General features: G+C 29.4%; 1 protein-coding gene and 1 long non-coding RNA gene across 4 annotated transcripts in view; both read left to right on the top strand.

The window, feature by feature from the left end:
* The first annotated feature begins 992 nt into the window (after positions 1-992).
* Positions 993-7,378, top strand: LOC109609644 (uncharacterized). Of its 3 annotated transcripts, none has more exons than XR_007547003.1 (4): positions 993-1,151; positions 4,426-4,508; positions 4,670-5,501; positions 6,454-7,378. It is a non-coding gene; the product is annotated as an uncharacterized LOC109609644 (long non-coding RNA). The 3 variants fall into 3 exon arrangements; XR_007547004.1 differs by lacking the exon at positions 993-1,151 and adding an exon at positions 1,546-1,702 and having other exon boundaries at positions 6,930-7,378; XR_007547002.1 differs by lacking the exon at positions 993-1,151 and adding an exon at positions 1,546-1,702.
* Positions 7,379-12,157: 4,779 nt separating this feature from the next.
* Positions 12,158-19,281, top strand: part of LOC109609655 (prolow-density lipoprotein receptor-related protein 1) — a 33,855-nt gene continuing 26,731 nt past the window's right edge. The window contains exon 1 of the mRNA XM_020026362.2: positions 12,158-12,563. Within this exon, the coding sequence (XP_019881921.2) occupies positions 12,470-12,563 (94 nt within the window). The 5' untranslated portion in view covers positions 12,158-12,469. The remainder of the gene's footprint in view (positions 12,564-19,281) is intronic.

Below are 19,281 nucleotides of genomic sequence, written 5' to 3'. Positions count from 1 at the left end.
TCAGAGATAAGAGGTTAAAATGTCCCAATCTAAGTATATACACCCAATATTGATTTTTATCTAGTTAATAAAAAAGATAAACGTTGAAAGAACCTTCCTAAAAAATACTTTAGAAATTCAACTGTGCTCTATGCAACCAACATTGCGTATTTAATAAAATACTTTTCGTTAATTAAATAAAAGTCACAATCGGGCTTTATATCTATGTTCAGATTAATGTGGATTTTTATAGTTGATCTCTTTCACAATAATTCAACTTTGACTTCTGATGACTCTTTTTGCTAGTATAAATGTGTTATAAAAAAATTTAATCTTAAATATCTTAAAAGTGTACTGGTACTTTTGTTTTAAATATAGTAGAATAGTTCAATATTGTAAACGAAAATATTTTTAAAAACTTGTTAGATAAAAATCGTCGATTCGACGCTTTGATTATTAATCGTTTATTTATGTTTGATGTGTTATAATTATGTGATTAGGAACCGTATTATGTAAAAATTGTTAGTATTAAAATTGTTTACTTATTTAATTTTAGTATATTGGTTTTGCGAATTTATGAGAAATATCTTAATAAAATGACATGATCAATATTCTTTGTGAATCTGATCGCACAGTAGTCGAAAACCTCACATCAAACCAACAATTAAAAAAGATAATTAAAATAATGTGTTTTTCCATTTGATTTAATATGTTAAAATTATATATTTAAAAATATTTTTCATTATGTTAGTATTTAATGGAAATCTTGTAAAGTATGAAAGATTTCTTCGTATCTATAGCAACATTTTAAACTATTTGCTTATTAGATTTTTATCACTTTATCTATGTATAAAACATTTGCTTTTGGTTGCTATCAATAAATCAATTTTTTTAGTTATTCATTTGTAAACAACTGAATTCGGTTGCTAACAACAAATCTAAAATCGGGTAGGCCATAAAAGTTTTCTTTATTAGGTTACTACCAAACATTAATCAGTACAAACTTTTATTTCGTTCGAAACACATCTCTCCGAAGTTGCTCCTACGCTTCACTTCAAAATTATTAGTTAAATATTCTCTTTCATTAATGAAGCTCTGCCTCATTTAAAATGGTAATCAGAAGAAATACTTGTGTACAGTAAAGCCAGAAATGAAACCAATCGTACCAAACTGTAAGTTCCTTTTATAATTTATAATTTTTACTTAACATTAGGATATGAAGATTGTTGTAATTTCATACTTTTGAACATGAAAGCGTTTATTTTCATATTTTAGTTTATTTTATTAGCAAATCACACATTTTAATCAAATAAAATTGTTTAAAATGTTGGGATTGTCACCATCAACAAATTAATTTATTTGCTTTTCGTTATTTATTTGTAGACAATTGAATTCCGTTGCCATAAACAAATTTCAATTTTTTATTTGTTTATCGTTATTCATTTGTAAACATTTGAATTCCGTTGCCACAAACAAATTTCACTTTTTTCATAGAATCAAGTTACCTAAAAAGTTTACTTTGTTTGGTTACTACCAAACATTAATCAGTTCAAATTTTTATTTCGTTCGAAACACATCTCTCCGAAGTTGCTCCTACGCTTCACTTCAAAATTATTAGTTAAATATTCTCTTTCATTAATGAAGCTCTGCCTCATTTAAAATGGTAATCAGAAGAAATACTTGTGTACAGTAAAGCCAGAAATGAAACCAATCGTACCAAACTGTAAGTTCCTTTTATAATTTATAATTTTTACTTAATATTAGGATATGAAAACTGTTGTAAATTCATACTTTTGAATATGAAAGCGTTTATTTCCATATTTTAGTTTATTTTATTAGCAAGTTACATATTTTAATCAAGTAAAATTATGTTTAAAATGTTGGGATTGTTACCATCAACAAATCAATTTATTTGTTTTTCGTTATTCATTTGTAGACATTTGAATTCCGTTGCCATAAACAATTTCAATTTTTTATTTGTTAATCGTTATTCATTTGTTGACAATTGAATTCCGTTGCCATAAACAAATTTCAATTTTTTATTTGTTAATCGTTATTCGTTTGTAAACATTTGAATTCCGTTGCCATAAACAAATTTCAATTTTTTATTTGTTTATCGTTATTCATTTGTAAACATTTGAATTCCGTTGCCATAAACAAATTTCAATTGTTAATCGTTATTCATTTGTAGACAATTGAATTCCGTTGCCATAAACAAATTTCAATTTTTTATTTGTTTATCGTTATTCATTTGTAAACATTTGAACTCCGTTGCCATAAACAAATTTCAATTGTTTATTTGTTAATCGTTATTCATTTGTAGACAATTGAATTCCGTTGCCACAAACAAATTACACATTTTTCATAGAATCAAGTTACCTAAAAAGTTTACTTTATTTGGTTACTACCAAACATTAATCAGTTCAAACTTTTATTTCGTTCGAAACACATCTCTCCGAAGTTGCTCCTACGCTTCACTTCAAAATTATTAGTTAAATATTCTCTTTCATTAATGAAGCCCTGCCTCATTTAAAATGGTAATCAGAAGAAATACTTGTGTACAGTAAAGCCAGAAATGAAACCAATCGTACCAAACTGTAAGTTCCTTTTATAATTTATAATTTTTACTTAATATTAGGATATGAAAACTGTTGTAAATTCATACTTTTGAACATGAAAGCGTTTATTTCCATATTTTAGTTTATTTTATTAGCAAGTTACATATTTTAATCAAGTAAAATTATGTTTAAAATGTAGGGATTGTCACCATCAAATCAATTTATCTGTTTTTCGTTATTCATTTGTAGACATTTGAATTCCGTTAGCATAAACAAATTTCAGTTTTTTGTTTATCGTTATTCATTTGTAGACAATTGAATTCCGTTGCCATAAACAATTTCAATTTTTTATTTGTTAATCGTTATTCATTTGAAGACAATTGAATTCCGTTGCCATAAACAAATTCCACTTTTTTCATAGAATCAAGTTACCTAAAAAGTTTACTTTATTTGGTTACTACCAAACATTAATCAGTTCAAACTTTTATTTCGTTCGAAACACATCTCTCCGAAGTTGCTCCTACGCTTCACTTCAAAATTATTAGTTAAATATTCTCTTTCATTAATGAAGCTCTGCCTCATTTAAAATGGTAATCAAAAGAAATACTTGTGTATAGTAAAGCCAGAAATGAAACCAATCGTACCAAACTGTAAGTTCCTTTTATAATTTATAATTTTTACTTAATATTAGGATATGAAAACTGTTGTAAATTCATACTTTTGAACATGAAAGCGTTCATTTCCATATTTTAGTTTATTTTATTAGCAAGTTACATATTTTAATCAAGTAAAATTATGTTTAAAATGTTGGGATTGTTACCATCACAAATCAATTTATTTGTTTTTCGTTATTAATTTGTAGACATTTGAATTCCGTTGCCATAAACAATTTCAATTTTTTATTTGTTAATCGTTATTCATTTGAAGACAATTGAATTCCGTTGCCATAAACAAATTCCACTTTTTTCATAGAATCAAGTTACCTAAAAAGTTTACTTTATTTCGTTACTACCAAACATTAATCAGTTCAAACTTTTATTTCGTTCGAAACACATCTCTCCGAAGTTGCTCCTACGGTTCACTTCAAAATTATTAGTTAAATATTCTTTCATTAATGAAGCTCTGCCTCATTTAAAATGGTAATCAAAAGAAATACTTGTGTATAGTAAAGCCAGAAATGAAACCAATCGTACCAAACTGTAAGTTCCTTTTATAATTTATAATTTTTACTTAATATTAGGATATGAAAACTGTTGTAAATTCATACTTTTGAACATGAAAGCGTTTATTTCCATATTTTAGTTTATTTTATTAGCAAGTTACATATTTTAATCAAGTAAAATTATGTTTAAAATGTTGGGATTGTTACCATCACAAATCAATTTATTTGTTTTTCGTTATTCATTTGTAGACATTTGAATTCCGTTGCCATAAACAATTTCAATTTTTTATTTGTTAATCGTTATTCATTTGAAGACAATTGAATTCCGTTGCCATAAACAAATTCCACTTTTTTCATAGAATCAAGTTACCTAAAAAGTTTACTTTATTTGGTTACTACCAAACATTAATCAGTCGAAACTTTTAATTCGTTCGAAACACGTCTCTCCGAAGTTGCTCCTACGCTTCAATTCAAAATTATTAGTTAAATATTCTCGCTTTTATTAATGAGTCCCTGCCTCATTGGAAATGATAATCGGAAGAAATACTTGTGTATAGTAATGGTAGAAATGAAACAGATCGTATCAAACTGTTATTTTTAGGGAATATTTTTGTCTCAATTCATTAATTTACTTACAGGAATTCCCAACTAAACAAAGAATAAGTACTTTCATGTATATGACGCTCCTTATAACAACACATTAATACCTAATTAATTTGTTTTCAGAATAAATTAAGATTGAAATCTTAAAGTACGATGCGAAAGGGAAATGGTGGAAGAATCTAGTGCCCAACGAATTGGATTTAAATGTAAGTATAATTTGTATTATTCATTATTATTATTTATTTTGATGATATATTTTATGCTAAAACACACACAATTAAATTATTTAATTTAAATGAAAAACAAATAAAATTGGTCTACATAATAAAATTAATCTTTAATATTAATTTTATATATCCTTTTTAAGTAGTTCGACGATTCGTTGGACACGAGGACTTACGTACACATGGGCAAACTGATTACCATCATTTAAATGAAGATGCATGAGCCACGACAAAGCCACACAACATCGAGAAATATTTTCTCCGAGGCTATAAAAAATGAAAAAAAAATCCAAGAAATCCCAAAAAAATACAAGAAAAAATTTCAAAAATGAAGAAAACAGCATTAACAAAAAACCGTCTCCAAAAGTTCTACTAAAAAAGCTGAGGATTGGAATGTTCCCGTTGGAGTTCCACTCATTCAGATCATTTTCCCCCGGAATTCCGGGGGTTTTACGGTAAGTCATATGTCCATTAGTATCGAAATTTTAAAGGCTTCGTTAAAAGAAAATCCGACAGTTTCCAACCTTAATTCATTCGCTTGTGCTGTTGCATTAGTGCTTTCCAACGGCGTAGTTCTTTTGTCTTCGAGTTTGGTTTCCCGAAGTCATAGTAACATGTCTATCTGTGTACTTTCAGTTTATGGAAATTTTTCCATAGTATGGGCGCCTACTTTTTAACTCATCTAACATCTGAGAGTTAAGCGTGTTTATAGTAATTCTCATTTTAGAATTGTACCGAAGTAATTCTTCCTTATATTTTAATCTGTATTTTAAGACGGTAAATGTGTTTCCCAAAAGATTTATGTTGTATATAACTTGAAGGTTGAAAAAATCGACAATGGGTCGAACCCATTTGATAACAACCAAACCAAAATTAAATTAACCACATAAGTTAGGGTTAAACAAAGTAGTTTTATATGTAAAGTTATATTATACTTAAATATTTGGGAATCACATTTATAGTCATTTAGTGTAGGTTAAAATATAAGGATGAAATTGATTCGGGACAGTTCTACCATTAGAGATATTATAACAAATCGTGCATCATTAAATGATGCTCATACTTCCATTAAAAACTGGATCGATTGGGACCAAATTCGAACGCGAATGAAGTTATGACTGACAGAAAACCATAGTATGGGCCTACGTTTTTACTCAACTAACATCTGAGAGTTAAGCAAGTTTATAGTAATTCTAATTTTAGAATTGTACCGAAGTAATTCTTCCTTATATTCTAATCTGTACTTTAAGACGGTAAATGTGTTTCCCAAAAGATTTATGTTGTATATAACTTGAAGGTTGAAAAAATTGACAATGGGTCGAAACTATTTGATAACAACGAAACCAAAATTAAATTAATCACATAACTTAGGGTTAAACAAAGTAGTTTTATATGTAAAGTTATATTATACTTAAATATTTGGGAATCACATTTATAGTCATTTAGTGTAGGTTAAAATATAAGGATGAAATTGATTCGGGACAGTTCTACCATTAGAGATATTATAACAAATCGTGCATCATTAAATGATGCTCATACTTCCATTAAAAACTGGATCGATTGGGACCAAATTCGAACGCGAATGAAGTTATGACTGACAGAAAACCATAGTATGGGCCTACGTTTTTACTCAACTAACATCTGAGAGTTAAGCAAGTTTATAGTAATTCTAATTTTAGAATTGTACCGAAGTAATTCTTCCTTATATTCTAATCTGTACTTTAAGACGGTAAATGTGTTTCCCAAAAGATTTATGTTGTATATAACTTGAAGGTTGAAAAAATTGACAATGGGTCGAAACTATTTGATAACAACGAAACCAAAATTAAATTAATCACATAACTTAGGGTTAAACAAAGTAGTTTTATATGTAAAGTTATATTATACTTAAATATTTAGGAATCACATTTATAGTCATTTAGTGTAGATTAAAATATAAGGATGAAATTGATTCGGGACAGTTCTACCATTAGAGTTATTATAACAAATCGTGCATCATTAAATGTTGTTCATACTTCCATTAAAAATTGGATCGATTGGGACCAAATTCGAACGCGAATGGAGCTATGACTGACGGAAAGCCATAGTATGGGTCTACGTTTTAACTCAACTAACATCTGAAAATGAAGCATGTTTATAGTAATTATAATTTTAGAATTGTACCGAAGTAATTCTTTCTTATATTTTAATCTGTACTTTAAGACGGTAAATGTGTTTCCCAAAAGATTTATGTTGTATATAACTTGAAGGTTGAAAAAATCGACAATGGGTCGAAACCATTTGATAACAACCAAACCAAAATTAAATTAATCACATAACTTAGGGTTAAACAAAGTAGTTTTATATGTAAAGGTATATTATACTTAAATATTTAGGAATCACATTTATAGTCATTTAGTGTAGATTAAAATATAAGGATGAAATTGATTCGGAACAGTTCTACCATTAGAGTTATTATAACAAATCGTGCTTCACTAAATGCTACTCATACTTCCATTAACAACTGGATCGATTGGGACCAAATTCGAAGGCGAATGGAGCTATGACTGACGGAAAGCAACGATGCAATAGTATTAGTCAATGAATTAAAGTTGGAAATGTAGTTTATTTCAAGTCGAGCTGTTTAGAATTTCAATACTATGAAGGCATATTTCTTACCGGAAAACACCCCGGTCTTCCACGGAAGATCTTCAAAAAAAACATAAATGAAAATGCAAAAAAGAGTATAATCCAACAGATGTATTGACATATATAACATATCATAATTTTGACTATTGCAGTAATTTGTTGTGGGCAATTAACAAGTTAAAGTTATTGCTTGTCAAAAAAACAATAAAAAAATGGTTATCGTACTAACGTTTTTCATTCATTTTATTGTATCCATTATTGATTTATCCATTGAAGTAGTAACAGGTAAGTAAATCACTGATTTATAATATGCATGTACAATATTAAGTAGTATAGAAATACAAAAAATAAATTAAGAATTCTTGTAATAATAAGTTTAGTAAGATTTACTAATAGTTTTATAAACAATATTGATTATACAGTGTGACCTATTTCAAAGCGGGGAACACCCCAATAAAATTTTCATTTATTAAATTAATAAAATAAAAATTCATTAATTTTAGTAAGTATTAGTATTAATATAAAACTACAATATTGTAGAAAAACAATATAATTTGTGCTATTGATAATACTTTTCCTATATTTATATTATTAATATACTAACTCTTAAAAGTTTATGGCAAAATTAATGAATTATGTGCAGAAAATTACCCCAGAATAATTAAGAAAGATAAGCAGGAACTTACAATGAATTAAAGGGTAGATTGATGGAAATAAATTTGGGCATTAAGAGTATTAATATAAGTATAATATTATATTTAGTATAATAAAATATTTTGAAAAAATAATTGGTGCTAATTTTGATAGTTTATTCTATAGAATATATGAAAAATAAATTCATTCTCACAGGATTATAATATAAAAAAATAACCTGAAGGTTTTGGTTTTGGGCCAAAAAACTTGATATTTTGTCTATAAGTGGCACATCGAAGTCTTTCAATGAATGAACATTGAGACCACTGTGACCGCGTGCCATCTGGGTTGCCTACCCGTCGGCCGCGATCATTCGGGAAGCTGCATGGAGCAGCGGAGCAACACGGCAAACCGTCCGACGTTCCCGTACGCGCAAGAAGCAGTGTGGCCATTCAGCAAACCGTACCCCTCTGAACTTGATATTTTCGTGGGACACGTTCGGCACCTTTGGACTCGGCACGGTTCGGTTTCTGAATCGGAAAGGAACTGCTTGGACCCACATGTTTATAATACATTAGCAGCGAAGTAAACAAGAGTTTTGCCTGTTTCTTATAGCGTTACACAAACTTGAATATATGGAACTCGATGCGAATCTTCAACATTATTGTTGATATATAATTTGATTTAATATATAATTCGTGATATTCACAGTCGTTTAATCGTTTTTAATCCCTTTATTAATCAGGCCTATCAGACTGTGACGAATTGTTTGAATTGTTCTTAATAAAAACTATGTTTTAAGAAAGTAAAAACCATAAAACATTCGTTAATTTACACATAAATTATCTATTCTACGTTACTAAAGGTTAATTTACTTCGATGATAAAATGGTATATAAAGATTGTAATTATATTTTTATATCTTGATTAAAATTTAAATACATTATAATTCATTGATGCAAAGAACGGATTGTCAGTAATTTCAATAACGTTCGTTAATTTATATATACATATTTATTTTATGGATTCAGTGTTATTTAATAAAACGCAGAAATTATACAAAGTTGTTTATTACTAACAATATTAATTAAAAGTAAAGTAAAACACAATAATATTACTATGTACCTTAATATTAGGATTAAAACTAAGTCTTACATGATATTTAATTTAATAATAAAACTATCTTAGGCCTAACTAGCTTAACAAATGTAAAATTAAATATTTATTATAAGTTTGTACACAAATGTAGTATTCGTATTTATATTACAAATACATCAATTAATATAAACAAAGTACAAATACTATTAAAGTATTGGACAAATATGATAGATAAGACTGTCAGAAGATACATATGGATGTTCGATCAGTTTCGAGATACACGTATATGAACAAATTTTAATTGTTTCTTGTTTTTCAAAATATTCTCCATGAAGATTGACACAATTTTTTATGTGAACCAATTTTCAAAGCACTTTGCCATCTTACCCCAACATGGTACTTTCAAAACAAGCGTTTAAAAGCTTGCTAAATCAATGGCTATACGGGGAATATTCCATCAGTGCGATGTTTTGAGTATTCAAAAAGTCATCTGTGAGATTAGATGTGTCACAGCCCACATTACCATGATGTAGAATGATTCTTGTTCGGTTGTATGTATTCCTCATTTCTTCGAATACTTCTGACAAACAAATGGCTATGTACCGATCAGGATTGGTGCGAATCCGGGATCACAAAACAATTAATAATAGTTAATTATATTTAACAAAAAGTCCCTATCTAAAAACTACCTACTGGCCCCTATCAATTGATATTGAAAATTTAGAATATTTGTAACAGAATCTTTTAAAGAACTTAATTAATCAGAATATTATACCTAACAATATTAATAGAAAGCTCGTTGGCCAGTTTAATATTGCACTGAGAAAGATTCAAATTAATATTTTTTTCAAAGTTTGTGAGTCATATAAAGTGGTTTCCAACAACACACGAAGAAATTGCATGTGAAATTCTTGATAAAAAATCAAACTATAAACGTTAAAAAGTCAAATCAAAGTGGACAATATTCATATTTTTAAATGTAAAATATGGGAATTTTTTTCATGTATTATGTATGTAAGATAAATTGTGAACGATATTGACTAAATAATGAACATCAACGAAGATCTTACCGCGACAATGTTTTTGATAAAACGTATTTTTTAAATTGACCATTTTACGGCGCAGACATTTTTATTTTGTGGAGTAATTTTGTTATACTTCAGAATTCCCCCGAAACGTGTATGGCAGAATTAGCGATAAATCCAATCAACGTCGACCTACAAACTCGAATAAATGTAGATATTCAAACAATGATCACGAAAGCGTTAATTTTTACATTAGCAACAAATTGTTTACAGAATGAGGTGTAACATAGAGAACCTGAATAAGAATAGTTGTTAAAAATCTCGCAACATGACAAGATATGCGCCCATGTGGAACAAAATTTATTTTAATGTAATATCAAACTTCTTAAGAACTTATGAAAAGGTGTAATATACAGATTGATAAGTTAAACAACCCAGTAAGACGACAGTTAGGATTGACATTTCAAAAGATGAAGGTACGAAGCGATCTGTTGACATTAATAAAACTCGATGCCATAACGAATTGTTTGTACAATCTCTTTTCTAACACCATATTCCGTTTTGCAATATTTCCTCTTAGTTTTTCAATAATACGAAAATGATGATTAAAAGAATTATTTAGTACTTTACAAAACTTACAAGGCGGTCTTAACGCAAGTAAACTACCCTTCTCTTAGAAACTCCCTGCAAACAAATGCCACTGTGGATATTTTGCGTGCATCACTCCAAACGGAAGGCCAAATATTTTTTGGAAGCTTGCAAATCTAGATACTAATTAATAAAAAATATAGCACAACAACATCAAAATATTGAGTGTTTATTCTCGAACCATCCCTTATTTGGCTAATATGACAAGCAAAACAAAAAATACAAATAAATGACACCTAGGGTAAAATAAAATTCTAAGAGAAAACTGACTGACTAATTTAGTTTAATTATTTCTCTTGACAAAAAAGTCTATCTGAGTTATTTCAAATTTATATTGTATATATATCTTTTTTCAGCGAAAGGAAAAACGATTAATTTACTCAAGTTTCATAGAAATGTTACTTGTTTCGATTCTGCGACATCTGGTCATCTCGACTGGATAAGACAAATATGACTGTAAATAGATAGAAAATAATCACTGTGGTGAAAAATGCAATAGAATGACATTCTGAAGAATTTGTATACAAATTTTAAAGAACAATGCAAAGAAAAAAGAAATCACTCAAATTATTTCATTTTTATTTTTATACGCGTCAAATAATTATATTTAATTATATTGTTTGGTTCAAATTAATTTAAAGTTTTCGTTTAATATTTAAATTAATTAAATTAAATTAACATTTATTTTTAATCAACATATTTTTTAATATTAACATTTGAAATCAGTTCAATTAAACAAACTTAAAGTTCTTCAAATATAAAAGAAAATTTCTCTTTTGGTTTTCATTAATCTGAACTAAATTGTTATTATGATTATTATTGAACGAGTTGTGCTGTGGAATTAATAAAGTCTATACCAAATTTATTCTAAAAAGTACCAATGTTAAGATTTATCAGTAATTTTATAATTGAATATTATTTTCCACACTTTATATAAAATAAATATTTGTCCTTTTTTATAGTCCTAAAACGCATAATATGATATCTGCAATAATGTTCCTACAAATATATTGTTAATTTTTAACCTTTACTTATAACTATATAATTATGCACGTAAATGCACTACATTTGTATTAAATAATTTAGAATTTAATGAACAATTTGTACGGTGAACAATATTAATATTAACAAAACGGGTAGTTAATTAACACATTTGTGTTTGAAATCAAAATCATAGTATTTCTCTCAGAATTATTTTATTGCATAAGATTATTTTAATAATTAAATAATATATTTTTACAATTAATTTAACCATAAATAAATATAGATTGTTTATTACATTATTATCATTGTTTATTTTATAATTGTGGTTGTATTATTAATTTCATAATTATATTGAAAGAAAAATGTACTATATTCACACCGACTCCAAAATTTTATCCTAATAATGCAAGGTCGTCAAATAATGCCGACCGCAAATATTATTTAAAACGCTTTGCAGGTAAATATAAAATTGGAAAAAACTAATACTAAAAACATCATGCGTATCCACGGCAGTCGCGTTTCGATTCGGAAACCGAACGTGGTGGACGAAAACGAGCACTCCAAAATCGTCTTAGACCCGTGAAACCCGGTTTGCTGAATGGCCACACTGGCAAGAAGGACGGAAACAAAGCCGGAGAGCTGGTTTATTAGTTTCCCTCGCGACACTGTACGGTGCTCACTGTTATTGTCTGGTCAATGGGCAATCGGTGCGAACGGGTTTTATTCACCATTCCCACTACGCACGTCTCCTCCTGAACTACTACTCACTTTATTTCCAGTGATTTGTGTGTGAACTTGTTTGTTTTTTTTTTATATTCACTTCCCCGTTATTTTTTTCGGATCGGATCGCACGAGAAGGGGTGGACGATAGATTTATTCGCGGCATGAGCTAAAATGTGATAGGGGTTCTCGACTGTTTGCCGGCAAAATGCTGACGGTCCGTGGATTTGTGCTTGTCGGTGTCGTCGGTTTGGTGTGCTGTGCGAACACGACCCCCAAAGGGAATTACAGCGAGGAATTAGGTAAATCCTACTACTACCACATCTATTACCTGTGTACGCGACAGTCACCCTTGAAATAAACGCGAAGCGTTTTAAATTCGCCTCGATTTGTCTGTGAATGTTTACCTTTCATTTCTACCATAACATTATAAATTGATTGTAATTAATGCAGGTCAAAATTCTCCGTCTGTAACGACATACAAATCAATGCGAATTCAATGGACTTTATTTTCCATTGGACACGATAAATTTGTTAATGTTTTTTTTTTGTGTCTTACTTTGTATACCTACTGGTACTAGTCAACGTCTTCATGTGTTAAATTTGATGTAATAAGGAAAAGATTCAAAAGCACAAACATAGTTTTGTTTGAAATGTTATAAAGTGTAAATTTAAATTAAACATTTTAATACGTAGTTAAATATTTGTTAATTACTTAATGATGAACAACTATGTTGGTGACTTACAAATAAATATTATTTTAATTTTATTACCATACCACATTGTGTAAGACGAAAATATTAAATGTAGTTTATCATTTACAGCTTTGTGTGTGATAAATCTTTAATAAAAGTAGTTTTATCTATAATTATTGATACATAAATAAAAATGTACTATACAGGATGACTTCCAATATTCAGCTTGTTTATTGGAAGGACACAAAAAAAATTAATTACACGTTATCACGTTACAAAAAACATCAGCCTCCAGAAACCAATTAACAAAATATTTGTTTAAAGAATCCTGCGTTTCATTTATGCCGAAGACGCTGTTAACACGAATTTTTATAAGAAAATAGATAAACATTATCAATGTTGATTCATAAAGTGTATTCTTGGTGGTTATATCATAATTGAATATTTGCTCAAGATTATGGCACACGCACGGACGGATTCTCGACCGTACCACGTCGCGTTCGAAAAACACCTCCCTCGTACCGATCCGAGGGGCACGAACACCTGAAAAGGCGGGCGATTATTAATTAGGCGCACCATAATGAAAACGAAGGTGAAACAAGAGTGGAGACCGCTGATGAAGCACATCCGTGCCGGGGTTCAAGGTCGTACTTCAAGTTTCACGGTGGTTATTTTTTTTCTCTTTCGTCGGCTTATCTTGCTTATTTGCCGCACACCGAAAGGTTCACCTTTGCGTTGCGTACCGTGTTCCGTTCGATTTTTATGTAAATGAACGTACCGCCGGAGCAGGAAGACGTTTCGACGGTGCGTTTCGGATTTAGCAAGTCAAGTTCACCTTAACACTTTGAGTAACGAGTTCAAATGTTGTTTTAATGGTTCGCAAGCCGTGGAAACGCGTTAGACGTTCGAGTTTCGGCACCACAAATAGATCGACTTAAGGCAGAAACAAAACAACGTTACATACAATGTTAAATTGGCACTTCGTAAAACACAATATGTTTCGTGTTAACGAAGTTAAAAGATGGTAAGTGTAAAATAATTTAATCGTTGGCTTCTTGAGTGATGAGTATAATTTAACTACTAAAAAATATAAATTAAGTACTTTAATTAGTCATATTAAATCAGACACCGTCTCGAAATGTAACCACATCCTTATAAATAGTCATTATGTTACTAATTGTTTTTCCTTCTTTGTAGCCGTCTGCTTCGCTATTATACATCCAATTAATAAATTAAAGCATAATGAGATTTAATCATTTTTTATTATCAATCAAGACCGATTGAAAAAGTTATACGATGTGTTTTTTAAGGTGGAAACACCTTTGTAATTTTTTTTTTGTTACTACATATATTAATGAATAATAAATAGATCAAAAGACAGAGAATGGTGACATTTATAAAGCATTATAAGGCATTTATTTTATTAATACCAATAAGTTCTGATATTCTTAGATATTTTTCTCGATTTATTCCATGATTTATTTAGTTTTGTCCATTAGTCACACTCCAAATAAATATCTTAAAAAATAATAAAAAAGTGTCAGAATTAAAAACTACAATAGATTTGTCTAATGAATTTATTCCTTCTGATCAGATAGTGTCGATTATATTAATTCTTACAATTAGTTTAATGCTAATAAGACCAATAAGTTGAATTTTGTACACTGTCACTGGATATTCTTAGTTATGTTTCTCGATTTATTCCATGATTTATGTAGTTGTGTTCATTAGAAGTCACATTTCCAATAAATAGCTTAAAAAGTAATAAAAAAAGTGTTAGAATTAAAAACTAGATCTTCCTAATGAATTCATTCCTTCTGATCAGACAGTGACGATTATATTAGTTCTTACCATTAGTTTAGTGCTAATAAGACCAATAACTTGTATTTTATACACCTTCACTGGATATTCTTGTACATTTTTCTCAATTTATTTCATAATTTATTTAGTTTTGTTCATTGAAAGTCACATTCTTAATAAATAGCTTAAAAAATAATAAAAAAGTGTCAGAATTAAAAACTAGATTTTCAGAATGAATTTATTCTTTCTGATCAGATAGTGATGAAACTCAGTTCTTACAATTAGTTTAGTGCTAATAAGATCATTAAGTTGAATTTTGTACAATGTCACTGGATATTCTTAGATATTTTCTCGATAAGTTCCAGGATTTATTTAACTTTGTTCATTAGAAGTCACACTCCCAATAAATAGCTTAAAAAATAATAAAAAAACTGTCAGAATTATAAACTGGATTTTCCTAATGAATTTATTCCTTCTGATCAGATATCCACGATTATAACTCATTAGTTCTTATAATTAGTTTAGTGCTAATTAGACTATTATGTTAAATTTTGTACACTGTCTTGGATATTTTTCTCGATTTACTTCATGATTTACTTAATTTTGTTCATTAGAAGTCACACTCCCATTAAATAGCTTAAAAAATAATAAAAAAAAGTGTCAGAATTAAAAACTGGATTTTCATAATGAATTTATTCCTTTTGATTAGATAGCGATGATTATAACTAATTAGTTTTTACAATTAGTTTTGTGCTAATAAGACCAATAAGTTGAATTTTGTACACTGTCACCGGATATTCCTAAATATTTTTCACGGTTTATTCCATGATTTATTTAGTTTTGTCCATTAGAGGTCCCACTTTCAACAAATAGTTTAAATAATAATAATAATGAGTAAGAATTAAAAGTCAGATTTTCCTTATGAATTCTTTTGAACAGATGGTGACAACTACAGCGCATTAATTCTCCCAATTAGTTTAGTGCCAATAAGATCAATAAGTTCAATTTGGTACACTAATGTCACCATTCAGTTATACACTTTTAAAAATATTATAGTCAGGTCTAAACTGATTGTGACACTAACATATTAAACCAATATCTAGATATTCTTAGATACATTTGATAGATTATTCTTTGATTTAATAATTTTTGTTGATTCAGCATTAAACTGATGTGAAATTGATGCATTACATTCGTCACATTTTGAGAATTTAAATCCATTATTTACTATCTCAGTTAATTAAAAAATTTAGTGTGGTAGCTACGAAAGGAGTTGTCTAAGTTCGAAAAAAAAAATCGATAACTGGATAATTCGAAAGTCAAAAGACAATTCAATCTTATCGTCAACTGAAATTAAAGCCAACCTGGAGAAACTCGGATTTGCTGAAATTACTTCAAAGACTATGAGAAGGTGGGTAATGGATGGTGGTTTATTTTGACCCCAGAGCTACAAGAAAAAAAAAACTATGAAGGTCCAATTTTAACTTGCTTAGAATATCATTCACTAGGCCACAGAACGGTGGGGACGAGTACTTTTTAGTGACAAATCTAATTTTAATTTATAAAAAAAGAAATTCGACATACAAATTTTACAAACTCATCACATTGGTTCAATAAAATTGAAGGAATATATAGATCGAGTCTATGCCAGGAATATGGGCCAAAATTATAAAACAAAAAGCGTATTATACAAAGTGTTATTGTTAAATAACATAATATCATAAAAAATCTCTTTCAAAATTAGAGTGTATAATAATGACCACTATACTTTTAAACATATTTTTTTTAGCACTAAACTAATTGAGAAATTAATGTATTAAATCAGTGTTTGATATTCGTAGATATTTTTCAATATTATTCCATGATTTAGTTAGTTTTGTTGATCAGTAGCTTTCGTTAGAAATTTTTGATTTTAATTGTGTCACAGAATTTTTTGGGGTACCCTTTTTTACTAAATTCCAAGATAATAATATGTGTTTCATTTTTAACTATAAAAATGTTATAATAAAACTCTTTTTGAAATGTTAAACAGTATAAATTAGTGACAATGAAATAGGTAGTGTTTGTAACTTTTTATTTAATAGATATATCGAAATGAAATTTTGATCATATAAAGCTAACACCCGCATAAAAACAATTCAATTATACATTTACAGAATTTAATCATAGTAGAGAAGGGCGTATTAAAAATGAAAATATGTTCTAATATTCAAATTAATGTAACATTACAAAATGTCGCAAAGTTAAAGATATATTTAATAGTGAGTATGTCGGCGTTGAGGCATTGATTGAACCGGTCGCCAAGACGTGAAGGACTGTACGTCAATTTGAAATTATATCTCCCCATACCTATACAGATCTTCCTCCAAAAGCTCTTCTCTCAGACACACTTGTATTCAAATATCGTTCTCCTCGGCGTCTAAAGACTCTTTGTCGTGCGTCATTTGATCTTAAACAAAATCTAGATTCATCTGTAAAAAGACCCTGACTTCATTGGTTCATGTTCAGTTAATGTGTTCATTAGCGAAGATTCTTCTCATACTCCTGTATGCTCTAGTTAATTCAGGAACAACAGCTGCACGTCTTGAATGTAAATTGGCTTCATGAAGTCTGTTACGTACTGTTTGAGTAGATAAATTTGACCCTATGGCCATAAAGTGAAGTTTTCCTGACTGGCGAGTTGTTTTTGTTCCCTCTTGAAGTGACATCTGAACCAAATGTCGATCTTCTCGAGGAGTAGTCAGTCTCTGATGACCAGTATATGGTCTGCTATGACTGATCCAACTTCTCCGCACTGATTCCACGTTCTGTGAATAATCTGTGACTTGTTTCGGGCAACTTTGCAACGTACCACAGCTTCTTGCAAAAGTGCAAAGGCCCCAACAACTTCATCTCGATTGAGATGTTTTCTTTGTACAATAGGCCTTCCAGGAGCATCGTGGTTTATGACATAACACGGTGAAGACGACCGATAAACAATTTTATTCGCAAATTAAACGAGTCTATCCTGAAGCATTTTATCATACGAGTAAATTTCCATTATTTTAGTTTTTCTACAGTGTTAAAAAAAACAATAAAGAGTATTTTTGTAACATTAAAATGTACTGTAGTGTTTAAATAATCCATACAAGATTATTCATGTTATATTCGATACCCAATTGATTATTTATTTATATTATACGTTAAATAATGTTATTATTATTATGTTATATTAATTAATTAATTAATTTATTTATAGCGCATTAGTATAAAAATACAATCTTGCATTGTATTTCCTTTTTATTTATTTTATTTTATTATATTCCTCCGTAGTTGCTTTGATGATGTTGCAATGATGTCATGCTCTAGATTTTATACCTTAGTTTGTAGTATTATATTTTATTTTAAGTTCTTTGTTAAGTTAGTTTATATATAGGAGTCCGTTGCATTTTGTAAGGACGCTTCGACATTCAATTCAACATTCAGGCATTCAATTTAGACATTCAGATAATAAACACTATTCATTCAGACATTCGATTCGGTTCATACTAAGTATTCTATTCTATTCTAACAACGAAACTGTTGGTTGTATTTTAATTGTGTTAATTGTATTTGTTTAAAGTTAAATAAATAATTTTCAAAAATAAAGATAAGTGTTGTGATTCCCAACATACATGTTTATCTCAAAAAATATGCAAACTGTGTACATTTTAATTATTGATTTCTACTTAATTATGACTATTTTATATGATATGCATGTAGTTTTTTTAGAATAAACCTCTCGAGATATCGTTCAATTCCATGTTGACCACAGTGTTTCAACTTAATTAGAAATACAGTTAAATTTTAAATATTTACGTTTTAACGAATGTTAGGCTGAAACGTTTATGGGTTTCGCTCAACGCCTGTTTTAAAATGTGTTTTACAGTGTTTATTATTTAAGTAGTGTACATTAATTAACACGTTTCTGTGCGCGATACGTACTCGCAGAACGGCACACACGAAAATCGGATCCCTAACAAGATCAACTTGACGGACTTCGCTTCGCCAAGCCTTTGACGTCAACCAAACTAAACCCATTACACCGTATAAAAAAAAATCACTCGTAACACTTTACCCATTAATATCGACCGATGGGCGACACATGAAAAAATTGTTCCTGTTTAGCGGCCGACGTGTTTTAAACGAGGCAAGATTTCCTTTCATTGGATGTCCGCATGTGTCATGCAAATTACTGGAATGCGATGCGCCAATTACCGGGCCGTCGGCAAACGACTGTGTAATTTAGGATCACGAACGGACCCCGCGACCGAACATTTTTAGTATTTAGTATTTTCGTTGCGACGCCACAACAAAGGTCTGCATGCTGTGTGCCGATCGAACGCATAACTAGACTCGGCCAAATGACGGAAATAACTGCGAAATGCTAATTATAAACAAAACGGCCCGTAAAATGCATAGTGCAAATTACGTTGTGACACACATTCGTCGTAACGTTTCATTTAACGTCGAAAGCTTTTAAAACCTGAAAGTTTATTGCCCCGAA

The sequence above is a fragment of the Aethina tumida genome, chromosome 1, assembly GCF_024364675.1.
Source record: "Aethina tumida isolate Nest 87 chromosome 1, icAetTumi1.1, whole genome shotgun sequence".
Lineage (NCBI taxonomy): Eukaryota > Metazoa > Arthropoda > Insecta > Coleoptera > Nitidulidae > Aethina > Aethina tumida.
This window is presented reverse-complemented; position numbering and strand designations above follow the sequence as displayed.